General features: G+C 36.6%; 2 protein-coding genes, 1 non-coding gene and 1 pseudogene across 6 annotated transcripts; 3 read left to right on the top strand and 1 right to left on the bottom strand.

The window, feature by feature from the left end:
• The first annotated feature begins 1,640 nt into the window (after nucleotides 1-1,640).
• On the top strand, nucleotides 1,641-4,961 carry LOC120014364. 4 transcript variants are annotated; one of them, XM_038866297.1, is made up of 7 exons: nucleotides 1,641-1,782; nucleotides 1,899-2,693; nucleotides 2,796-2,850; nucleotides 3,099-3,247; nucleotides 3,896-3,982; nucleotides 4,452-4,503; nucleotides 4,643-4,961. In XM_038866297.1, exons 2-6 carry the CDS (start codon nucleotides 1,944-1,946, stop codon nucleotides 4,500-4,502), a joined length of 1,092 nt encoding a protein of 363 aa, XP_038722225.1. In that variant the 5' UTR covers nucleotides 1,641-1,782; nucleotides 1,899-1,943; the 3' UTR covers nucleotide 4,503; nucleotides 4,643-4,961. The 4 variants fall into 4 exon arrangements, with proteins under 4 accessions (XP_038722225.1, XP_038722223.1, XP_038722224.1 ...); XM_038866295.1 differs by having other exon boundaries at nucleotides 4,375-4,503; XM_038866296.1 differs by having other exon boundaries at nucleotides 4,375-4,503; nucleotides 4,621-4,961.
• Nucleotides 4,962-5,374: 413 nt separating this feature from the next.
• Nucleotides 5,375-8,162, top strand: LOC120014841 (LRR receptor-like serine/threonine-protein kinase FLS2). Its single transcript, XM_038866920.1, has one exon. The coding sequence runs from the start codon at nucleotides 5,598-5,600 to the stop codon at nucleotides 6,888-6,890; it is 1,293 nt and encodes a 430-aa protein (XP_038722848.1). The 5' UTR covers nucleotides 5,375-5,597; the 3' UTR covers nucleotides 6,891-8,162.
• Nucleotides 7,179-7,250, bottom strand: TRNAP-CGG. The gene has a single exon. It is a non-coding gene; the product is annotated as a tRNA-Pro (tRNA).
• Nucleotides 8,163-12,980: 4,818 nt separating the features above from the next.
• LOC120014562 lies at nucleotides 12,981-14,584 on the top strand (annotated as a pseudogene).
• Nucleotides 14,585-25,592: the final 11,008 nt, after the last annotated feature.

Below are 25,592 nucleotides of genomic sequence, written 5' to 3'. Positions count from 1 at the left end.
CCAAATCTTATGAACTAAACCGGGCTCTCACTGAAAGCCCAAACTCTTGTAAGCACTGGTATTGACAGATTCTGCAGAATTCCCCAAACGAAATATTCGTTTTCGAATTCTGAATTCATTTTCGTAAAATACTGATTCATCGAGATCAGTAAACTAAGAGGATTGTTTCGGAAAGGGAAGTGTATTCATAATCATACATGTCAGATTTTGCTCCGTCAGTAGTTCTTCAATGGATTCCAGAAGATGACCTCCTGTTGAAGAACGCTGTCGAGGTATTCTTATTTCTTACTACCCATCTCTATCGTTTTGCTCAATTTCGTCCACAATGTTATCTCGGGAATCCCGATGTTCATGACTACCTTTTTTTTTTTGGTACAATTATAAATGTGTCGATACATGAGAATTTCAGTGTATGCAATGGTGGCTAGTTAAGTTGGCTTGATTCTTCCATTTATTTCTGATACACACACACCCATAATGTATCCACATCTATTAATAATGTTGCTACAGCTCTGGTATTTGATTCCTCTTCTTTGCATATTGTGGCCATGATCGTCGAAGTCTGTATCCCCAAACATTGTTAATGTTAGGGAGGGCTACATAAATGTAAAGTGTAAATAAGACAGTGCACAAGGCTCCGCAGTGGGCGGATCGGGGACAAACAGACCTTACCCCACATATGGAGAGGCTGTTTACAGGAATTGAAACTGTAAAAACTAGAGAGAATTAAAAGGCCCGTAGAGTGGGATCAATGACTGGTAAGATATATGCACTTTTAACCCTTGCAATATTGGGAGGCTCTTTATAGGATTTGAATTTGTGGCCTATAGGTTGATGTGGGCCAACCTTATCACTCAGCGTAGTTTGTATTTTTAAAAATGTGTTTAATCCTTTAATGCCTCCTATACAAGAATTATGGGTGTAGCAGTTTTGCTTCCAGGGAGGCTTGGCATTACCAGATTTTTAATGTGTTGATTCATCTTGTTGTCTAATAATGCATACAGCATGGTGCTTCCTTGGAAGCACTTGCTAAAGGTGCAGTGCGATTCTCTCGCAAGTTCAGCGTGGAGGAATTACGGCATCGGTGGTATTCTCTCCTCTATGACCCTGATATATCAGCTGATGCTTCTTCTCGGATGGTTGAGATGGAGCATTCTGCTTGCAACACTTCATCAAAGCTCAATAGGTCTGGCCATTCTAAAGAAAATGAGGACGTATCTTTGAAAAGAAAAATTGAAAGTGTTCAACAACTCTACTATTCTATGCGGAAGAAAACTTGTCACCAACCTTTGAACTCTGCCGAGAGTCCTGTTTATTCACACATTACTGGGGATTCTGCTGCAGCCAATGTTGTTTTTGGTATAACTAATGCATGGCATACTCATGACCCAAATTCAATACAAGATGATCAAAAAGCTATTTTAAGGAAGCATGACAATATTGATTTTCTTGAGAAAGATCCGATCACAATCAATTCACCCACAAGAAAAGGACTTGGGCATCCCGTTTTAGGAGATGAGCGACCCAAAGATTTTCCACACGGTGTTGAAGGTGTGCCACTTAATCTGGGAATTGGGCGGGGAGTTCAGGATATGGAGCATTCAAATGCATCTCCTGATGGCAGCGTCTCATTTCGCATTGGTGGATATTTGTCTCCATCACCAAAGATGCCTCTGTGGGAACTAACAGATAACATTTCAGGACCCGCAGTGCCAGTCAATATGAACGTCGGGGATGAAGATCGAGGTGTAGGAAGATCGGTAGTTCCTGATGGTGTGAGAGGTAAGAAAATTTTGTCATTGCAATTGAACGTTGTGAATTCTCAACCAATTTTTTGGACAGATATCTTGGTGATGTTACTAACAGTTCAAACACTATCTCTTAATGTAATTTTGCAGGACAAGGCTATCTTTTACACTGCAGCATGGAAGATGAGCTGATATATGGAAATGCAGATGGGAAACACACAGCGGATAAGTCATGTTATGATAGCCTCGATTCCCTTTTATCAACTTCCTAATGATGCTTACGGAAATAAAGTACTCGATGACAAAGAACCTCAGGCAGCTCCTAATGCAAACTTTGCAACTTCTGCTGGCATAAATGCTAAAGAGCTGGAGGTTCATGCGGGCCCCTCACATTCTACTCCAGATTTTCCTAAACCTCATGATAGACTGTTGAACTGCACGTTGAACAGTGAGGACCCTGAAATTCCAAGCAATGATGATGTTTTTTTACATAGACCATTCACTGCTTCTTTGGCGATTATAGTTTCTAAGGAGGCCAGTAATCTCATTTCTGTATTCCCAAATTGGGAAGGTTGTGACCACCTTCACTTGACAAATAGAGAAGAGATTCCTTCAAAATCATCAGTCACTTCTTGCATACCAGATAATTATCTCCCACTCGCTAGTCATGGAATCAAATCTGAGTTTCCTAATAGTAACTACCATCATATGTTCTCCAGAATCGCACCACGAAACCGATCCCAGTTGAGATCAGCCTTTGCTAATTCAAGTTTTGCCTCGGATGGAGTATTTGATAGGTCATTATCCTCACGATATTCCTCAGATACACCATTATGTGCAATAGGCACCATTAAAGGTTTACTGAGACCAAAAGCTACCACCCCAACAACAGATCATGAAGAAAGTGATGATGACATTCCCTGTTTTTCTGATATTGAAGCCATGGTAGATCTTAATAACCACATCAGAAAAAAGTTTTTGTTCTAATCTACATTTTAGATTCCTTTCCATGTTTTGCCTCCTATAACTTTTTATGTTTCCTTTCAGATACTTCAAATGGATTTATCTCCAGATGATGAAGATTCAAATGTGCTTGAGAAAGGTAAGTCTTTCAGAGTTACATTTCAATTTGCATATCAATGTTTTGGGTCCAGTTTTTCTTCCTCTGATGTTTTATTTGCGCGAAGAAGGTTCACTCTGGAAATTATTTGTGTGCGAAACTTACCATTTTACCTCAGCTTACTTATCTCATGTGTAGTCATTTGATGATAACTTGCATTGAGTTGGAATGCTATCCATCTATTATTTTAGTGACGTTTTATGTTAGTTTTCATTCCCTGTAGTTTTTAGTTTCTAGGTATCAACACGAGGATACTAAGAAGAAAATTATAAGGCTGGAACAGTGTGCTCATTCTTCTATGCAAAGAGCCATTGCATCCAAAGGTGCATTTGCCATCTTGCATGGTTGTCGTTTAAAGCATTACATTAAGGAAACTGAGGTATTTCTTTTTTCCCATTGTTGTATCTTGCTATTCTTTCAAGCATTTCATTTATCAGGTGATGTTACATAATTTATTTGCTTAACCTATGGTTGACTGTTGTTGCATCTTCTATTTGCTGCTTAAGAAGCTTTTAACGTACTAATTATTACCATCTTAAGTAGAATTTACTATAATTATTATTTAGAATGCCACTGACTGTTAAGAAGTATCCTTTTTTATTTTCGATTATAGGATTGCCAAGATAGTTATTATGTCATGTAACTATCTGGGGAGTAGTAAGCTATAAGCTACTTACTGCAAAATTAAATTTGACTATGTCCTTGATTGCTAGAGTTGTTAATTGTTCTACTTCGTCGCATTGGCACCTTGTACAAGTATCAACTTTTCTGCTATTTTCTGTAAGCCTTGACATAGCATGTACCATACCTGGATTGAGAGACATTTTGGTGGCTGGCGACTAGTGAGATGTATGTTTCCTTAATTTATTTAAGCATATTTTTAATATCTCTAAGGGCTTAGAGGATGTCTTTCAGCAGTGTATCGTTCTGGAGTGCATAGGTGGCATTTACGCAATACTTGGTTATCATTGATCTTCATGCAAAAATGTCCTCTGTTCTCGGTTCTATCACTCTTTCTACTCTGTAGGTCATACTTGGCAGAGCAACTGATGAAACTGATGTTGATATTGACTTGAGAAGAGAAGGCTGTGCTAACAAGATATCCAGACGCCAGGTGGACCTTATTGCATTTCATTCACAGCAATTCTTTTCACTTTTAACAAATGGATATGATTGATTTTCAAGATAAAATTTTTAGCCAAGCATAAACGAAAGTAAGCAGCTTATCGTTTTTCAGTTTGGGAATGTTTACCTTCCTGGGCATCTTTTGGTGATGCAAATTCAATGTCAATGATCATCAGTTCTTGCATGTGAAGAAATGGTTGGAAATTATGTTTGCTAAGAATGTATTGTACTTATTTTTGCTGGCATGTATCCTGCAATTGTTCCAGTGCTTTTCATCGTTTAATAATTTGTTTTCCACAAAATATATCTCATTTCTAGACTGCCGCTACAGCTTTAAAACATTTTTACTTTACTGCTCTAAATTGCATTTAAAATTCTTAGGCACTTATAAGGATGGGAGAAGATGGTTCCTTCTTTTTGAAGAATCTTGGTAAAAGTTCTATGTTTGTGAATGGCAAGGAGGTCACCACTGGACAGCATATGCATCTTACTCCAAGCTGTTTGATTGAGGTACATGCTTCTTAATTAGTCATTTGGTTTCCAATTTATCTTCTTTGAGCTTATTGTCTTATTTATTAATTGTGATGCTTGCACTGATGCCGGATGCCTTGACGACTCTATTAATAGATGTCAAATGGCAAATTTGCAGATCAGGGAATTGGCATTTGTGTTTGACATCAACCACAAATCTGTAAAGCGTTATTTGGCCAATGCCGGCAGTAAAAACAAGGGTAAGTATACCAACTTCGAATGGTCAGAAGAGGGGGTTCCCTGACCAGAGAAACCGTCTAGGGATTTAACTTACTTTAGAGTGGTGAAATGTGTATATATGAATATGCAACCATAGCGAGAGAATGTCTTCCCTGCTTCCTGTAGTTGTCTTTGTTGTATTCACAGAGGATATATGTATTTAGTCTCACTTCTTACAGTCCGAGTAATCAAAAGACCTTCTTTCTAGCCATGTTAAATTGGATATCTACACTGTGAGATGCCAAGAAAAGATGATTTGTACAGGCATGGAAGACACTGCAGCTGCGCAGATCATCTTTTTCCAGATTGTTTCGAGTGCAAGCGCTTAAAACTAGATTGAATAGGTGGAAAAAAAAAATCGGTTCTAGTCAGACAATATCACGTGTTTTACGAAATATTTACATGTCCGTATTATAATCCAAATTTGATTTTAGAGGTATTTAATTGATCAAATCCGGACAAGTAAATTGGACAATAATTTTATCCGGGTTAGGGTACACACACATAAATCAAACAAAATTTATGTGTTTTGATTTGAAGCCGGTTTTAAATCAGATAAAAATTTTGTGTTTAGACCCGAATTTTGAACATATTATTTATGTCCAAACGTGATTTAATCAGGATCGGACAATTCAATCATTTAGAGCGCAGAGAGTTTTATCACCCACTTGAGATTGCAGTCCCCTTTTACGCCTTATGGGGAGAATATTCAATGATGACCACATTCCCATCCAGCAGGTCAAAGGGAGAACCCAAGATTATGGATCATGGTCAACCTGTATCTCATACTCACTATCTCACAAGTACCAAGACCCATACCCCCACTAATTCCAACCACAATTGGGAATTAGATTATGCTCACCAACCTTGATCTCCATGAGAACAGTTTCAATGGTAGCATTCCAGAAAGTATTGGCAATTTGAAGAATCTCAATTATCTTGATTTGTCTAGTAATCAAATCACAGGAAGAATTCCGGAGTCAATTGGTGGACTCTCATCACTAGAACAACTATCTCTCAATCAAAATATGATTACTGGAAGCATTCCATCTTCATTTTCAGGACTCATTTCTCTCCAATTCTGTCTAATGTCAGAAAACAAGCTGACACGATCTATACCTTCCTCAATTGGCCAGCTCTCAAGTATTCAAAGACTGTTCTTAGAGAACAACCAACTCTCCGGAGAACTGCCTTCAAGTATTGGTAATCTTACTAATCTTAATGAAATGTTCTTCTCCAACAACAATTTTACAGGCAAAATTCCTCCCAGTTTTGGAAACTTGAACAATCTTCAGATTCTGGACTTGTCAAGAAACAGGCTTTCTGGTGAACTACCTTCACAGCTTGATAAATTACAGCAGCTGCAGACTTTGGATCTCTCATTCAATCCTCTTGGACTGACAAGTATACCAAATTGGTTTCAGAATTTGAAACTCTTTCGGCTTGCGTTGGCGAATACTGGAATGGAGGGACAACTTCCAAACTGGTTATCTTCATCGTCATTATCAACTCTTGATTTGTCAAGCAATGCATTGACAGGGGAGTTACCACGTTGGATTGGAAACATGACTAGTCTTTCATTTCTTAATCTATCCAATAATGGGTTCCAACCGTCTATCCTGATCGAATTCGAGAACCTTTGGCATTTAGTTGATCTTGATCTCCATAGCAACAGATTCACAGGAAGCTTGAACACGTTGTTTTTTAAACAAATCCAACTTCCTCTAGGTCATTACAACTCCATTGATGTCTCCAACAACATGTTCAATGGTCCTATTGATGAAAGCATTGGAGAGAGAACTGCAATGGATTATATTACATCATTGGAATTATCAAACAATCCACTGGGAGGCACAATTCCAAAATCTATTGGGAAACTTGGAAGACTTCAGGTATTGAAGCTGGTGGAGACTGGATTATCAGGGATGATTCCAGTGGAATTGACTTCAATTTTGCTTTCCAAGAATAATCTTAGTGGAAGTATACCAGAGAATGTGATAAGTTTGAAGACTCTGCAAGAATTCGATGTGTCCAATAATCGATTGTATGGACAGATTCCTCCTCACAAAGCTTTAATCCCTGTATCATCATTCCTGCATAATCTTGGCTTGTGTGGAGCTCCACTTCCATCCTGTAAACGCTCATAGTGTTTGAGATTTTGCTTGAACTCACGCCATACTTTCATATTTTTCAATAAGAAATAAAGAAAAATATCAAGGAATCATGAATAACAAGAAGTCGTTTTAGTGATTTGGTATCTTTTTTTGTCTTTCTGCGGTGGAAGTTGACAGAGCTATATCCATGTGAGTGGGTAGGAAACCCATATTTTCTAGCCTAGAAAAGAGTGATCAATTCAAGTTCTGACTCTTAAAAAATTAGTACACAGAAATGTTGAGTTGATTAAAGGAAAAAGAAAAACCTAAAAGTACAGAGAAGGGGTGTTGCGAGAATCGAACTCACGACCTCTCGCACCCGAAGCGAGAATCATACCACTAGACCAAACACCCTTCCTTGAGTAGCAGCCAAACAAAATTTGTTTGACACGGGAAGACATTTTCTGCAGTTGCAAGTGCCGCCTCCAACACTGATTGCAACCATTCAAAAGGAACTTTCTTGTTAACTCTGGGAGCCTTGCAATTCAATCATTCTTTTCTGAGTCACATATAATTGTAATTGTTGTCTACAGAGAGGGAGAAAGCAGGAACTCTCTCGTTGGCATGGTCATGCGTCGTCGTTGTCGTTGCCTCTCTTCTTGCTGGTGCCTCCGTCGTCCACAATGTTAACAAGCTTGATCTTGTAAGTTCACGTCCCCGCCCTCATCGTCAATGTCTATTGTGTGCATTGTTTGACGCCCATAACCTGTTTGATGAAATGTCTCACTGTTCTTTAACTTTGTGTGTAGGCATGCCGCCCGTAGAGAGCGTTGATGCGGCTAAGAGGAATCAACCTGAGAAGGAAAATTGATCATCAACATCCTATTATGCAGTTTTGATAGCCATAGGAGCTGAGACCTGCATATGGAGCCATGGACAAATGGGTTGGCTCGTTGACAACTGAACCACCTTGTTTTTGTGGTTCTGGGCCGTAAATCGCAATGCAAATATCTTTCCAAGCAGCATAAGCAACGCAAGGAAATCAAATTGGGTTGGGCCCGTCTGTTTGTATTGTTGTGGGTTGTGTGCACATCACAATACCCACCACCCACGTGACGAGATTGCGAGTCAGTACTGGCTGGCTATATGTCTGCTTCCGAGCCATTTTTTCCTCTTCCCTTGCTAATCACGTGACACCCCCTAACGTCTAAAGCAATTTATATCATAAGCAAAACTGAAGTTTTCATACGTTTTTTACACGTAGTCGGTAGTTCCATGTGTGTGTGTGCTGTGATCTTTATCATGTCACCAAGGATTCTTTTATAATGGCAGTAATTGGAGGAGGAGGTGACATATGTGTGGGCCAAAATCCACGCGGCCCCCAAAACAACATGACAGAGTCCCATGGTCCAGAAGACGCCCAACAGGTCCACATCCTAAGGATATTTGTAATGGTATATAATTATTGGGCCAATAAAGATATTGTCTTTTGTTGATGTAGCTGTATTGTGAAACGTGTTTTGCTTATGTGGCTGTATTGGGAGAAGTGTTTTACTAATGTGGATGTATTGATATTTGGTGTTTTGATGTAGTTTTGTTATGGATAATATGGATAAATTGAATGTTGTTGGCCTCCATGTTGGATGAGAAGAGAAAGTGTATAGAAATTTATGTTTTGCTGATGTGATTGTATTAGAATACGTGTTTGACTTGATTTTTTGTGTAATAGAGATAGGACTCAAGATTAATTTTGTTGGAGACATTGCAAGTGCCCTAAGCAATTGACTGTCCAATACAAGCTCACGATCTTACCAAGCTCTTCCAAAGGTCTAAGCCCTTTACAAGTTTCCCAACAAACACATAATCTCAACGAGTAGGCAGAGGCCTAAAGCTCCATTCAGCTTAACACTAGTGTATCACGTGAGTCAAATACCTATAAATTAAATAACAAGGTCATGCCACTTTGAATGGGATCCTCTTTAGGAGGTATAATTAGTCTCTCTAATTATGTTTCCTCCAACTAAAAGTATTCAACCACTTTTTCTAGTTGATCACCGTCGGAGTTTTCTCGACTAACACCACGCCAGCTAGCGTCAAGTTTTTGTACAACGTTTTTCTTTAATCTTCACATGTTGCTGGTGGCCTAATACGACAGTACATTGATTGTAGATTCCCGTGTCTATAAGTTTAAAAATTCAAATACGTGTAACGTGTAATTAGGTTATGCATGTTCAATATCCAAAAGTTGGATGAGTTAGCATTCCATATATGCGAATAGCCTTTATTTGCACCACTTTTTACATATTAATGACATTTCTTTCGGTAGTGAACAACTCGATCGAGATTTCTTAACATGACAAAAAACCCCCCTTTTTGGCGACTTTGCAAGTTAGCTTTGCTAATGGTTAGTACTTGATGCGAATGGAGGTGGTGTTTCGTTGCACGGTTTAGACAACTCATGTTCCTTTCATGCAACCAAATTATGTATATTCTCATTGTGGTGATGTATGGAGAACTTTTTAACAATTGTGAAATTACGTAATTGGTATGCATGGCCTCCGTCTGTTAGAAAATCCAGTCCAAATACTACAAATCAATATTGTTCATTATGGGTCAAAGGCTCACACGATTTTGTTATTCTTTGTTCATCGTCACTGATTATTAGACCCATAAAATACGTTGGTGGTTTAAGTTTAGGTACATATCGGATGTCTAAAGGAAAATCTTGTATGATGTTGTTCTCGATTATCAAAAAAAATGATTGAACCTTTGTTTATATGTCACTCGGTTGAGTTATGTCAATCTTGTATAAGATAAAGTCTTTAACGCCCTCTACGTACAATCAAACCATGATATGATGACTAAGTCAATCAAATTAAGGACTCCGGCTCGTTGATTTTAGGGTTCATATGCTGATACCAATACAAACATTACATATATAGCTTCCCTTTCATATATATGTCGAGTTGGTTCGAATGCTAGATTGCTAGGACCACAATTTACAGCAGTAATTCATTCACTGTAGTGAACAAGTGAGAGTCATAAATTAAAAGACGACTTTAATTTGCTGCAGTAAAGCATCGACAGTAATAATTTCAAGTTCTCATTTAATGTTTTTTGTTTTTTTTCAAAAAAAAGTATCTTTTACACAATTCATGCAAATTATGTGATAGTATATGAGTACTGATCACGGACAGTAGTTAAATTCTTGTAGTAAATGTTGGCTTGATATGACTTATCATCAATCCATCGACCAAGTACTATTTCTTCGTCTTCAGCCCGACGTCAAAACATAAACCAAAACGGAGCTTGTCTTCTTTCTTGGACTTAACGACCAGATTTTTTAACTTAATCACTGGATAAGAATAAGCTTAGAGCATCACAATGGGATGATTTTGAAGTACTCGAGATGATACTTTCTTGATAAGTTAAGTGTTAGATGTTCACAACGAGTATAATGGAATGTATTTCAAGTACTTGAAATGCTACTGTTTTGATAAGTATAGCGCTATATGCACACAATGGGTGAAAAATGACACTTGAAAATTTAGTTGTGGAAAAATGATACTTGAGAGTTGGAGTATGTATATAGTTGATGAATAGTGAAAAGATAGATGATTAAAAGGAAGAGAGAGGTGATGAAAAGGAAGAGAGATGATAAAAAGGAAGAGAGAAAAAATAGAGAAAGTGAGTATGGAGTGTTGGAATGTATGAAGTATTGATGAATAGTGTATATTATGGGATTCAATCATTCAATTAAATTGTGCCACGCAGGATAAAGGAGAAGAGAGATAATGGTTTTGGAGTGCTTGATATTACAAGCACCACTGTCAATGCTCTTATCATCTATAAAATACGGGTTAAGTTTTAACTTAATTTGTCACTTTTGCTAACATTATTGATTAACCATTTATATATATATATGTTACATTAGAGGAATTTTAACATGCGCACTAATTTTACGTACTCAAAAGTCAATGATTGTAATAAACCACCGCAAAAGTGAGGGTCACACATTTGATATGAGATTCACCGCATCTATCATTGAAAATCAAGTGCATAAAATTAATGCATATGTAAGAATTTTGATGATACATTGTTCAATTCTAGTAGATAAAGACAAATTGGTTCGATCCACATAGAGGAGGGAAACTTCCTTGAGTAATCATGAAATATTCCTTCCCTTCTTCACCAAGAATTAGGCTTTTTTTTTAAATCTTGAATCGCAATTCGTTTCCAATAAATCTAAAAAATTGCTTTAAACCAATAAACCATTAACCATAGTTATAATATGGTTTCAAACTTCTAATTTTCAAACCAGTATAGCGGGAATATATTTTCAAACTAAAAAGTGAAAATAAAATGAAATACAAACAATTATTTTCTTTTCAATGTTAACAAATAATTATAAAAAAAAAAACAAAATTCACAATGTTTTGAAAAAGACCTTCCGGGAGAAACCTTTCACTGGAAATTTCCTTAGGGACCGTACTTTACACAGTCGTTAACCAAAACCAAATCGCATTGCTTGTAATCGTATCCTGCCTTATTTTATTGTACTGACTCAATCGCCCCTGCCTTAAGCAGAAATGACAGATTAATATTACCTTTCACGTACAATGATCACGCTGACAAGGACAAGAAGCCAATTCAGTGAAAAAAAAATAAAAATGAAAAGATTAATCATGTATTATTTGATTCCTAAATTGCCCTTAGCGATGATAGTGAAGATTTTTGTCCTTGAAAGGGAGAGGAATCATTTCAGTGGGCTCGATGGGGACAAAAGCTGGCCCGATGTCTTTGGTCTTTGCTTCCAAGGCAGGTCCTGTACCAAAAACTTTTCTCATCAGGTGTTGGAGGGTACTTTCGTGCTTTCCATATATACCCCTATCTGGGTGGTCCGGTTCCGATTGGATCCAGCTTCGACCCGAGTGGTTCTAATATAAACACCAACCACTAATGAAGGCCAAGAATATTTTTTTTTAATACAAGTACAAATACAATATACGACACACCACCAGATCAAGCCTATAAAAATACAGATGTCAACAGGATCAAGCCCACGCAGGGGCAGATTAAGCTCACACACCTCCTTATAAATATTCAGAGGAGGTGAGACTAGAACCCATGACCTCAGTTAGGGACATGCAAAGTCATTGACACTCAACCAATGTTTCATTTGTAAGGCCAAGAATATATTTGTTATTAATACAATATTTACTTTCATATATAATTTGTCTCAATTGCAAACAAAAAGGTAAATCTCATGATATTTAACCTAATCGTGCGCTTTATAAATAAAGCTTAGTTTCTCTTATATTGAAGACGCATTTTGCCTGATTTATGAATTAACGACAGTCATTGAATAACAAATTCACGTGAGTCCGTAACTAAGAACAAACAATATAGGAGTATTCGATATGTTTAGGTTGAGAATTTTAATTAATGTATTAAGATTCTTGATTATTACAATGAGCTGTGTCCGGGTGTGTAGTTTGGATTAATCATTGAAAATTGTTTTAAGAAACTATGAGCGGGAAAAGTAAGCGTAAATTAGTCAAAAGTTGTGGGCATCAGATTTTTTGTTTACCAGAAAAGGAAAAGTAAAAGATAAGGAAACAACAAAAGAGATGGCGAATTCCTAGGCCTCTCATTGGCTTTGCCTTTTTGGTAGCCGGACATCATCATAATATCAATAATATCAATGAGAGGTTATCCGATAACCAATTAATTAGGTATATGTATTCAAAGTTTAATTTTACTTAAAAAAATATATTTTAATGATATTTAAAAAAAAAATTGGACAACATCATATATATATTTTCAAAACATCATATTAAAAAATATTAAATTATCGTAAATGGTGATGTAATTTTAATTTAGTTAAGCAAATATTCAGACATCGTTTTTACACATTTATGAAGGGCACGGTTATAATAGAGATTGCATCGTAAACACAATGTGATAAATAGTAATGCTGAATAATGAATGTATACTGCGACTATATATTTGAATATATAGCACTTGAATTATTTATTGGAATGATAAAGATGATGTGTTTTACTCTTCTAATAAACAAGGTTGGAATTTCCCTTCACCATTTTAAAAAAAAATGTTTGTACATAATTCATAAAGTAATAATAATCCAAGAATTGGAAAGAGAGGAAAAACGGCACTCTCTTTAGTATAAGCCACGGACGCCTTCATCTCTCATTCAATGCTTTACCGAACTCACCACCCTTTTTTCTTCCATTTCCACCCGTTTCGCTCTGCAACCACTCCCTCCTCTTCTCCTCCTCTTCAGGTACTCTTTTTTTTAAAAAAAATAATATAAATGCTTGTCTTTAACACTCTTGCATGTCTATTTTTTTCGAAACCCAGAAAGATTAGGCCAAAAGTTTTGATTTTTGACTCTTGAAATTCTGGGTTTTGTGTGTTTGTGGTGTCTCTGTTTAGGAAATGGAATTCGTTGAAGTCTCATTGAAGACCAGTGTCAGGACAGAGGCTCCGGTTAAATCGAGTCCCCAAGCGTTTTTGGATGACTTGCGGACGTTGAATGCGCAAAACGGTGCGCCGAGTGATGATTTTTTCGTGGATGACCTGTTCGACTTCTCTAATGAAGACGGACTTGTAGAGAAACAAGAAGAAGAACACGAGGAAGAAGAAGACAAAGTTTGCGTCTCGGTTTCACCGAAAAGAGAAAACCCAGAAGACATCCGGAGCAATGAGAGTGTCAATTACGATTTTGGGTATGTTACAGACAGCGAGCTTGGTGTTCCGGTACGTTTAATTCACTCTCTGTGCTTTGAAAGAGCGCTTCTTTGGAGGGTTTGTTTGGTTTTTGTTGAATACTTTTGCTATTTTTACAGGCGGATGATATGGCTAACCTTGAATGGCTGTCTCATTTTGTGGAGGACTCTTTCTCGGAGCCCTCTGCCTCGTACCCCGTCGGAAATTTTCCGGAAAAGCCACAAATTGCAGTTTCCAATGGAAAACAGAGTATACCAGAAACAAAACCGTCGGTTTCTGAAACAGACACATGTTTCAAAACTCCGCTTCCAGCGAAGGCGAGAAGCAAACGCACGCGAAACGGTGTCAGAGTCTGGTCTCTGAGGTCCCCATCTTCACTAACAGAATCTTCGTCCTCGAGTTCGTCGTCTTCGTCTTCTTCTTCGTGTCCTTCAAGCCCCTGGCTTATATACACCAACCGGGGTTCAATTATTGAACCGCTTGAACCCATTTTTGCTAAACATCCGTTCAAGAAGCAGAAGAAAAAACCGGTGAGCGAGGCTGGTAGTTGCGGTGTCCAGAAGACTCCACAGTGGAGAGCCGGTCCACTTGGGGCAAAGACCTTGTGCAACGCATGTGGGGTCCGATACAAGTCGGGCCGGCTCTTACCAGAATACAGACCCGCTTGCAGCCCGACTTTCTCAAGCGAATTGCACTCTAACCACCACCGTAAGGTGCTGGAGATGAGAAACAAAAAGGAAATTTGTGAGTCAGGTTGAGTCCGCTTTGTCTGTGCCGAGTTTTTGAAGAAGTTAAGAGAGAATCAATAGAACATTTAGGCAGAATAGGAAGTGAACGGGGTTGATTAGAATCCGGTTGAAGAGAAGTCCGAGTTAGATTCGGGTCGGCTCAATTAGTGTACAAACTTTAAGTGGCAGGGGGTGTAACTGATTGACGATGACTTTAATATTGTACTATTTTTTCTTATTTTAATTTTAATATTTTTAATTTTTGATCCTTGTTTAGGTTCTTATTATTTTCAATATTTTTGCTGGGAATGAAATTTGAACAATCCGTTGTCGTTTTGAGTGTGTGACGAAACTGTTTAACCTTTTTCTTTGGGTGGAGACTATTTGCACTATTCGTTTTCCCATTCACACCCCATTTCCCTCAAAATCCAAACACGCCATTGTACCACCACTCCAAAAACCCTTCCCCGTTAATGGCAACATCGTCCTGGTCCAGATCTGGAAGTATCATCAATGGTCTAGTTGTAAACCTTATTACATTAGATCTTTAAACTTTGCTATTCCATTGGAAATGGACCATTCAATTGTGGATCCACCATGATCTTGGAGTTCCCTACGAATGACAACTACAACTTCAGTCGCCATCTCCATATCTCGTCCACTTTTGAGCTCGATTCGGAATAATGGACTTCCCGGGACATTCTTTCGATGAATTTTCATGGCTCCTTCACTCCTCTGCTAATGTTGAAGAAAGAGATGAGTTGATACGAATGATTAGAAGGAATAACTCATGAATGGGAAGAAGAAGATGCCAGTAGGGGACAATGGGGTAAGGGCATGTTTGATGGTTGGGGAAAATGGGGTGTGAATGAAAAAAGGTAGAGTGTAAATAGTCCCATCAAATAGTGGCCGTTTAGAAAGCAAAAACATTATTGAGAGGATGACGTGTGAGGTGTAATTGCACTTTTGAAATCACTACCGTGTCGTCTTGGGATTTTGCTTTTGAGATTGGAGGGATATATATGCAAAGCATTAATGAAAAGTAGTCACTAGTGCACTAAGAATTAGGAGTGTGGACCAATAAGAGTGGGTTTGGTTGACAAAATTGATTGGGTTAGGTATATATGTGTCCAATATTCGATTTCAATCACAAGCGTAATTCTTTGTGGTATTTTAAAAAAAAAAAAATCAGGGGTGGGAAAAAAAAGGTTATCAGGATTTTACGAAAATATTTACATGTCCAGAACCTACTCGGATTAGATTTCGAACTTAGTTAATTGATCAAATCTCGGATTGTCGGAATTGTCAATTTATTTAAATGTCATTCTCCTTTTGTGGTATAATGTTGAATGGATGACTCAACATATTATTTTTTTCATAAAACGAAATTACAATTAATTGAAACAAAAACTTTAAAATAAAGTGAAATATAAAATAAATGTCATATAGTTTCAATATATAAAGAAGTTAATAATACATTCAAATTGAGAAGAAAATAAAATTACAATAAAACAATAACATCAAATAATCTCAAGTTTCAAATTAGCATGTCTCGTAAAATCATCATATGTCATCAATGAATCTCCATGTAGTTTGAATAATGAGAAAATTCGTCAATTATTTGTCTGAAATTCTCGTTAGGGTTTAAATCGGACAAGTTTTTTGTGTTTGCAAAGATGTCAACCATTTCGTGAGCTCGACTTGATTGTGCCCACTTCAAATCGAATGCTTTTGATTTTGACCTGGGCCCTATGATTGACCTTAGCAATTCATAGTGCACTTTCAAGCCCAGCCCATGAAGCCCAAAGATGTCAGCGATTTCATGAGCTTGACTTGATTGTGCCCAACTTCTAATAGAATGCTTTTGATTTTGATCTGGGCCTATGATTGACCTTATGTTATTGCTACTGTTGATGGGCCTGAAATATTGGGCCTGATTTTTGGGTCGAACCATTTCTTACTTGAGCCCAAATGTGCTAGGTTATGTTGCGAACGGAATTTGCTCATAGGGTTTGATTAATGAGCAATATTTGACAAAAAGGACTGACTTCAGCAAAAAAAAAAAGACAAGCACCGAAGTTACCCACGAGAAGTGACTCGGCTGACGATCAACTGAGTTAGACGTACGAATGTCCAAGAGTTAATTTCAATGAAAAACATATTTTAAATGGTATTTCAAAAAAAACAAAAAACCACCACCAAAGTTTCAATAATACCTCCAAAGTAATGTGAAAAATATTTTCATTCCTCATCATCAACGGTAGTTTTCTCTCGCAAACATTAACATAATCATATATATAAGACCATTATCGGTAAGGATTAATGGAAATAGGGTAAATAGTTACTCAATCAAAAAGACTTGGATGCAAATAAGTTGGCCATGCAATATTATGCATGGGCAAACCTAGGGCTCAGTTGAAGTTGGGCTCCCTTTCCTTCCCATTGACTTTCCCTTGCCATGCCCACCACATCCCCATATCCAACAACCTCCACCTCCACCGCTTCCTCCTCCCCAACCCCAGCCTCCACCTTGACCCCCTCCACCGCCTCCACCACCCCCACCCCCTCCTCCCCCACCATTGCCTCCACCCCACCCGTGTCCCTTACCATTTCCACCACCTCCTCCTCCTCCTCCACTACCACCACCACCCCCTCCTCCTCCGCCACCACCTCTTCTGCCGCCTTCATTCCCTCTTCCTCTTTTCTTTTTGTGCCCTTTATGATTTCCTTTTCCTCCACTACCTCCTCCATTACCACCCCCACCACCACCTCCACCACCACCTCCTCCTCCTCCTCCGGTTCCTCCATTGTTCATATTACCATTGCTTTTGACGTCCAAAACTTCTCCAGTAGAGTTTGCTTTTACATCTACAACAAAATTGTGGTTTAACTGATCGGAAGTAGTAAAAACGTTGTTCATGGGATGAGTAAGACCATCTTTGGCTTCAACACCATGCAGTCCTTGAACCGAACATGTTGACTTCAACAACACAACTAGAACAAACAGAAATACCGATCCTCCTGCAACCTCCATATATGTATGTAGTTGGTTAATTCTCTGCCTCAACTTGAACATGCATACCAAGGCTCAATCAATCTATATATATACTCGTTGCGTTGCATACATTGTAATCACCATTGATAACTTGATGGGAGTCCCCACAACAATAAACTCCAATTGATCCCTCTCAAAGAGGCTGCACCAAATATCATAATTGATTGAGTAGTCACTCAGCTTCCTTGCCCTTCAATTTGTCCCCACCCTCCATTTGGCTAGGGCACGCTCTAGTAGTTGTATAATGTTAATTTTCTGACTCATTTTTTTTTTTTGTTTTAACTGAGAACGACACCATACAAGCTTATTTTTTGGATATCCGATATAGATCTAAACTTGATCCGTCAAGCATGCGTGCAGAGAAGTTTCTCACATGACGATAGGTAAGTTAGGCCAAAATTCAGCTCATGGTCACAAGGACATTGCCCCTAGTGAGAATCGAACTCAATAACTCCCGAATCCATACGGTTTAACCTAGAGAGATTTGACTCAATCGGTCTCTAAATTCGTTTCATGTATAGTCGAGGCCACCACTTTTAAGCTATTTAAGAAAGTACTTCAATTCTTGCAATGTTAAAATGAATATAGTGTAAATATGAAAAAAAATAAAATTATCACCATAACTTGAAGATTTCGGACACCATGACCCTCTATTTAAAAGTCCAATTGGAACATAAATTAGTTGGAGCAAAAAATTCTAATTATTGTACAAAAGGGGACCTGGCTATATATGTATCCACTCTAAAATATACTTATGAAAAAAAATCCACTAAAATATTATTAGGTAAAAGTATCCATGTTGGGCTACCCTCTCCATCATCCTCATCCACCTCCTAATTGTTTGCCAACTGTGTCAAGTCTATAGGCATTAATCCACATTTTATATTTTTTTCTTCTTTGCTACCTGCTTTGTACTTGGGTTTACTTTGAAGGCCATCTCTTGATCAATGCCCTTTTGTTTTCCTCTTGTGTATCATAAAATGTATCCCACTTGCCTTTTACTTCAAGAATAAGAATTCAAGGGCACCCAACATTGGTGGCCGGGTATGCATGGGATGAAGGAAAATATGTATAGTGGAGAAGGCACAACACACACACATACATAGTATTAATCATGGTTGGTACGCATGTGGAGTGCTATATAGGCAATGTCCACACCAAATACTCGTAAGGTTCCTTTTATATATTATGTTAACATGTGAAGGCAATTCCTATTTCTTCACGATTCTACGTTTTTCTGGACCTCTGGTGTGATGTGCTGTCCTATCACAAACCATTTGGACCACATTCCGATACTAACTACGCCTTCGGCCCATTATTGTCAGTACCTAATTAGTAATTACATAGTAGTGGCCTATCCCAGAACCGTGGCCTATCCAAGCTTCGGGCCCGGTAAGTAGCAGTAGACGTCCATTTTAGCTTGAAAACAAATTGATGGCCAATATTTCTCCATCAAGCACTCTTAATCATTTTTTATGTGCAGTCACTACACTAATTTATCGGGCCTACGTACAAACTACGCATGCATGCTAAGTAAAATTATGAAAAATCATGGTGTTAGCCTAGTGGCAAGGCTACATGTTACTCATGCTCTTCCGAGGAGAATAGAACCTTGACGGAAGAGCATGACTAACATACACCTTACCACCAGGCCAACATCATCATTGACAATACTCTTGATCATCATCATCATATCCCAAGTGCCTCTCCAACTCAAATAAAAAAAAAATGAGATTAGAGTTTAGGGTTTATAAACCCCAAACAATGTACTTGTTGGATCACTATAACATATCCAATGACCACAACCACATCCCTTTTCACCTCTCAAAACTCTTTTGGTCAACACAATTACTTGGGTAAAACTATAATTAACAACTACAACATGACCGCCATGCGTCCATGTCCATATTAATTAGATGAACAAGTCAACTTGCCTGTCCAATCCATCATAATCTGTATTATTCATTTTTAATCCTTCAAATTGAACATTTATATATTACTTAATTACTAATCAATAATTATCATTTTTCACACACACACACACACATATATATAGACACACACACACACATATTTGTATCTATTTATGTAATAATACATTAAGTTCGTGGTCTACAAATGTGCATGAAATCCTCTCAAAATGGTTGACTATTTCAATAGTGGTGGACTGATCTGGACAATTGTGTAGTATTGGTCGGTCATCAACCACCACAGCTAGGGAAGTCAAGTATTGGTGCTCTTTACACGCTTGTTTGTTTTCAGAACATTTGGCTATAGAAAGTTTTAATTTTAATTTTTTTAACTTTTGTAGAATTGACAGATTAATACTTAATTATATTATTCCAAACATGAAAGCACGAATTCATCAAATTGCTAATGCTTCGCACGTGAAAAATGTCAAAGGCTGATAGAAACCTTTTGGGCCTGGCATAGTCTGAAAGTAATAAAAGGTGAAGGCCCGTCGATTCAAAGGAACCCCTTTAACAGCTGAAAATTGTATATATATGTATGTATATGTTGCACGCATTTTTGAATTACTCTACCTTTGTCATGTCGGGAGTAGATATAGTTAATATTATATGAAATTAATTGATTTGGATTTTTCCTGCTAATAAATTAATCAAAGCATTGATTAATGGAAATATATGTATATATAATTACTTATTAATTACTTCAAATTGCTCAAAACCTCGTATCTTAAATCCTTAATTAAGCTAGACTATATTAACGGATTTAGAAGCAATAATTAGCAGGGAAATTCATATTAGGAGTGTAATTAAAAGATTTAGTGTTTAGGGTTTAGGATTTTGTCAGTGAATGAAATCATTCCCGACTCAAAGGAGATGCGAAACTTGTCTAAAAATGTGACATGTTTCCACTACTAGTGCATAAAATCCCTAATTTTCCCACATTAACAATCATTATTTCCATTGTGGAAATTCCAGCAAGATTTGAGTTGCCACTCTTTTTAGGCACCAAGAACTAATGATGACGGTAACATTACCCCCATTTTTGTTTGATGAGGTAAAGGTGATCCACACATGAAGTAAGACAGACATCCATGACTATCTATATATTGAAACATTTGAAACAAGTAAGCTTTTTTGCTTTTAATATTGCTGGTTCATGTAATCATGTATATGTGTTTGGTAGAAGTCCCAAGCTAAATAATTTTTGTGGGCAAGCTTCATTGAATATGAATTAGATTATTGAAGTGGACCCATTTGATTAAGATTTGATTGGATTAGGTCATTTTCATTTGCTACTAATAAGATCAACCCAATTGTGGCTATCTCATTGTGAACATGATGCTTCTTTGTGCTGATTTTAACATTGCATATGAGTGATGTTGATGCCTAACCATAACATTTTTTTTTTGCCATTATTAATAAACATATTAAACATTGGTTGAATGGGTTAAAAATACAAAATGCTCACATCGACTAGGTGAAAGGTAACTGTATGATTTATAAGTTTGAGCTCAACTCCTCTCAAAAATATAATATATTTTTAAGGATAAAACCGCGCGGGCCTTAACCCTAAACGAACAATACATCTACAATTGGATTGGGTCAAAACTCTCTCTCATCGCACCCTCTTTCTTCTCATACCTCTCAATTTCTAAATTTCTTCAAATTATATATAACAGAATCTTGGGTTCTTATATATGATGGAGAAAAGTTGTGAATTAAATCCATGCAAAGGAGAATTATTACCTCAAGAAAGTTGGAGATTGTATATGTTCTGACAGTGTGGACATGTACCCTTTTAGAGTTGGAACATGCAAGCTCTTCAATGAATGGTCAATTTGGACATCATTGATTACAACTTATCATGTACTTGTTTGATTTTACTGTATTGCATTTTCCTTGTTGAGGAGATTAGATATTCTTGAGAAGTAGGTAGGTAGATGACTTCTTTTTTTAATCATGGAAAGAGGATGTGACTCTAACTCAGGATTCGAGATTACATATGATCCAATTCTTCAACTGAGCTAGTCGGATTCCGTAAGTGGGTGGACGATTAATATGTGTAATATATATGCACTGAAGCTATAGCTTTAGCTAGCAACGTGAGCCCATGTTGATATGTAGTCCGGCATGTGAGGAATACGACAATAGTGCATGTTTTTAGGAGTTAAGGAAGTGAGTGGTTAGTTGGTATATGATAATGTCCTAAGTTGCAAACTCTTAACCACGACCTAGGCTATAACTAATTAAGTACAATTTAACATTACAACTAATTAACACGACGTCCTAGATGAAAACTCGATTACAACAGTGAATTTGAAACCCAAATTAATCAAGGGTGGAGAAGTTGATCGTTGGGCCATTGGCTAAATCATCTTGAGGCTGAGTATAAATCGAGTTTTCATCTCAACCATTGGTCATATTCAATGACTGAAATAAAAGTCCGTAAATTTTAAAGTTTGAATGCACCTTAATATATTTTTTAAGATATTCAAAAGCCACACCCACCTAACCTTACCCTAAACACGACGTCCATGTTGCTTGAAAATACAATCCACTCTATTTTTATTTATAAAATAAAATAAAAGTATACAAGCCATGTCTTTCTCCGCCGCCCTTGACCTTATCTTTCTTTTTTTTTAATTTCTCAAATCTGACTCTTTAAATTAATGAAAATATTGATCTCATTTTAACTTTTAAACTATTGGAGACATTGATCCTGAATTAGTTAATATTTTACATCATTCATGAGCTGTCTGTTTGAGCTATATATAATTATATAAAATATAATGTTTATTTTCTTAAAAAAATCGAATTTCCAACGAAAGGGAGTGCATTTGACTTTTAATCTCCATTATTAGTTTGTTTGATAAGGGCAATGTTTTCTTCGACAAAATCAGCACAATTTACTTCAGAGTTTTTTCTATTATATAAACAGCTGATATATTCAAACAAAGGCAGAGACTACAACAAGTTGTAGGGTATCGAATGGGATGGTCTGAGAAGGACACAGATAACAAAAAAAGACAAAAACTAAAAAGACAAGTAGAAACTAAAAAGGTGCCAAAGTTAAAATGGATTGTAAGCCGGATTGATGTGACGAAGGCAGATAATCTCGAATACTCCCATTATTTTAATGTAAGAATAAGAATAAGAATAAGTATTCATTATAATTATAAATTTACGGCTGTGTATGAAGATTCAATTATTTGGTACTGATTACTAAATAAAGTCGTGTAGATTAACAATATTGATTACGCTCTAAGTAACTTATAAATTTTGATTTAACTAATGATTTATACTTTCTTGAGTCTTGACCTGACCAATTGTATACCAATTATGCTAGAAATACAAAATGTCTTAAATCGATTAGTCGAACCAATAGTTTATAAATTTGAACTCAACTACTCTCAATAATAAATTATAATTTTAAGAATAACACCGTGTCAATACTCTAAAAGTTGAAAGCGAATAATATCTTTACTAGTAGATTTGGTCAATTGTATCTTTCTCGTCTTCCTACTTAATTCTTTCTTCTTTATACCTCTGAAATTCATGAAACATAACAAAACATGCCGGGTTGTTATCAAATTTTGACCACATCTTTGCTTCAAATTTGGGTCCGAAGGCTACTTTCTTTGTTGTCCCCCTTCCCAAGACTAGTCTCTTGATGCCCTAAAACAAGACAAATTTGCAGTCCAGATTGACAGTTTGTCTTCACTTTCGTCGATTGAAGAGCCAGCATGAACATGACCCTGTGTACAAGATCTGCCAACTACCATGACTCTTCCGAGGATCCTTCTTGAACTGCGCAAAATTTAATCCAACTGACTTTTGTTTACTCATGTTTAAAAAATCTCATCTAATGAATATTAGTTTTTTTTCCCCAATTAAAGAAATATATTAGTTAACCTTCGAAATACATCAAAACTGGATTTACATTATTTTAAAGAAATTAATACCTATAAAATATAACTCCAAAACCCCAAATTAAGTAAACAAATTAAAATGATTATGACTTCCATTTTGATTCTTATTGTTCAACGGTTCGACTAGTAAACCGGCCGGGTCTGGTCAAGCTTGGCCCGCCCAACTATCATTTTTGGCCTTAACATATCAGCACAAGTAAAACTACTTGTGCTCTTGTGTTTGACTTTGAGGTATCTAATTAGGGTAGTATTATTAAAACCCCCTCTATTTTAAATCCCCTATCTTAGACTCTCTTTTTGTCATGTCAATGTCATATTAAAGTTATTTCATTCTAATATATATATTACATACATATTCTGCAGCATGTGAAATGTTGACTCATTAATCATTTATATCTGCACGAGTTTGGAGCTATAGAGACACTTCATTATTTGAAGTTTTGTCCACTTGCTTCAGCAGAGTTGATGATGAATGTGAATATATTCTTTGTCTATGTCTAGGACAGATAATATATTCTATGAGTATATTCTCTGTCTAACTCTGCTTCAGGACAGAGAGAATCTTGTAATATATTCTCATTAGCATGCCTATATATAATGATTTTTGTTCATGTGATTTTTTATTGTGGGTAGTTAAAGTGTAGTCGAGATCTATTGTGGATGTGAATTACTTGAGTGATATTTTCGACTACTACTTGTCAAGCTGTTTAAGTGAAGAGGTAAATACATATATTGATGTAATATTCTTAAGTAAATATTTTTTATTTAGTGTTTTTTTACAAATACTCAGTGTAAATTATATTGTTCGTGGGGTGATTTTATCTCAGCCGAAATAAAGCAAGAAGACGAACATGCGGACGAGATGGTAGATAATATCAAAGTTAACGATAGATGTGAATTTGAAACTGATATGGTATAATGTTTTAATCAATCAAAATATGAGCTCTTTTGTTATGTTGAATGAATATTCGTAAATTTCTAATAAGAACTAACACATTATCAGGTGTTCAAATCACGTACAAGATGTAAAAGCTGATGCAAATTGCGGCTTTCAATCGATAGCTGTGTGTCTTGGTCATGGGGAAGATGAATGGTCCAATGTCCGGTATAACCTGATGGCAGAGTTGGACGCATTTTGCAAACAATATGTTGAAATACTTGGCGGTGAAGAGAGGGCATGCAGTGTTAAACACTCACTGAACTTTTTTAGAGATGATGTTGCAGCACCATTTGAGCACTGGATGACAATGCCAGATATAGGTATATTGATTGCTTCTACATACAATGTGATATTGCATGTTCTTCATCATGCAGAGAGTTGAACATATCTACCACTACGTACAACTCCTCCATCACCCTATCAGCGCATTGCCATTGCTATAGGGCACGTAAATGACAATCACTACGTCAAAGTTGGTTTGACAGGGGATTATTCAATGCCTCCCATCACTCCTGAATGGGTTCACTGTAGGCATACTTACGTAATTGCATGGGCTACTCTGTATGCGGAACGATTCGATGCGCACATGCACTCATATGGATTCATCAAATCTTCCGAAACTTTTATTCATGTGCTTGAATAAATTATTGGCTGTCTTGAAAAATTATCAAATTAATATCAAAAAATATAAATTATCTTTTATTTACAGGAAAATTAAAAAGGAAAATAATAAATTAATAAGAACCAAAAATATTAATCAAAATCAAAACATTTAAATTAATAAAAAAAAAGGGTGAAAAAAATACAATTAAGAATGTGATATGTATATATGTATGTATATATATATATATATGTATATATATATATGTGAGAGGGGGACATGACATGAAATGAAATGACAATCTAGGATGGGAGGGGGTTCAAAATAGGGGTTTAAATATCCAAATCCACCTAATTACTTGTTGGAAATTGATAAACAAACCCCCCGGTTTGAATAGTGCAACCCTTACTTGTTGGCACGTTTGTCATTTACAATATTGTCCCTACGACCATCTAACCACATTTGTCATATATATATATATATATATTCTAATTCCAGCACGATTACTGGTAGCAAATAATACTCAAACCTTGAGTATTGACATTTCCGTTATTTGTTGGCTCAGATCCAATGATTGATATTTCAGTTATCTCATCTGTTGAATTGAGAGTTGTACACAAAGGATTTTATGTGTATTGTGTGGAACATATGGAATCCGTAAATTCACTTCGATTTTGCGCATCCAACTCAATAATTAGGATAACTGAAATACTAATTGTTATGATGTTTATCATTTTTGTCGCTGCCTACTAACAAGCCATTTCAAAGTAGACTTTCTCATTA

This window comes from Tripterygium wilfordii, chromosome 14 (assembly GCF_013401445.1).
Source record: "Tripterygium wilfordii isolate XIE 37 chromosome 14, ASM1340144v1, whole genome shotgun sequence".
NCBI lineage: Eukaryota > Viridiplantae > Streptophyta > Magnoliopsida > Celastrales > Celastraceae > Tripterygium > Tripterygium wilfordii.
Note: the sequence above shows the minus strand (reverse complement) of the source record. Positions and strands in the feature narration are given on the sequence as shown.

Bases quoted from the DNA above. Each gene is read 5' to 3' on its own strand.
- LOC120014364 (XM_038866295.1), top strand. From the start codon at position 1,944: ATGGAAATGCAGATGGGAAACACACAGCGGATAAGTCATGTTATGATA. The intron at 2,694-2,795 runs GTAGATCTTAAT...GTTTCCTTTCAG, and splicing joins TTTCTGATATTGAAGCCATG to ATACTTCAAATGGATTTATC. The intron at 3,248-3,895 runs GTATTTCTTTTT...TCTACTCTGTAG, and splicing joins ATTACATTAAGGAAACTGAG to GTCATACTTGGCAGAGCAAC.
- LOC120014841 (XM_038866920.1), top strand. From the start codon at position 5,598: ATGCTCACCAACCTTGATCTCCATGAGAACAGTTTCAATGGTAGCATT.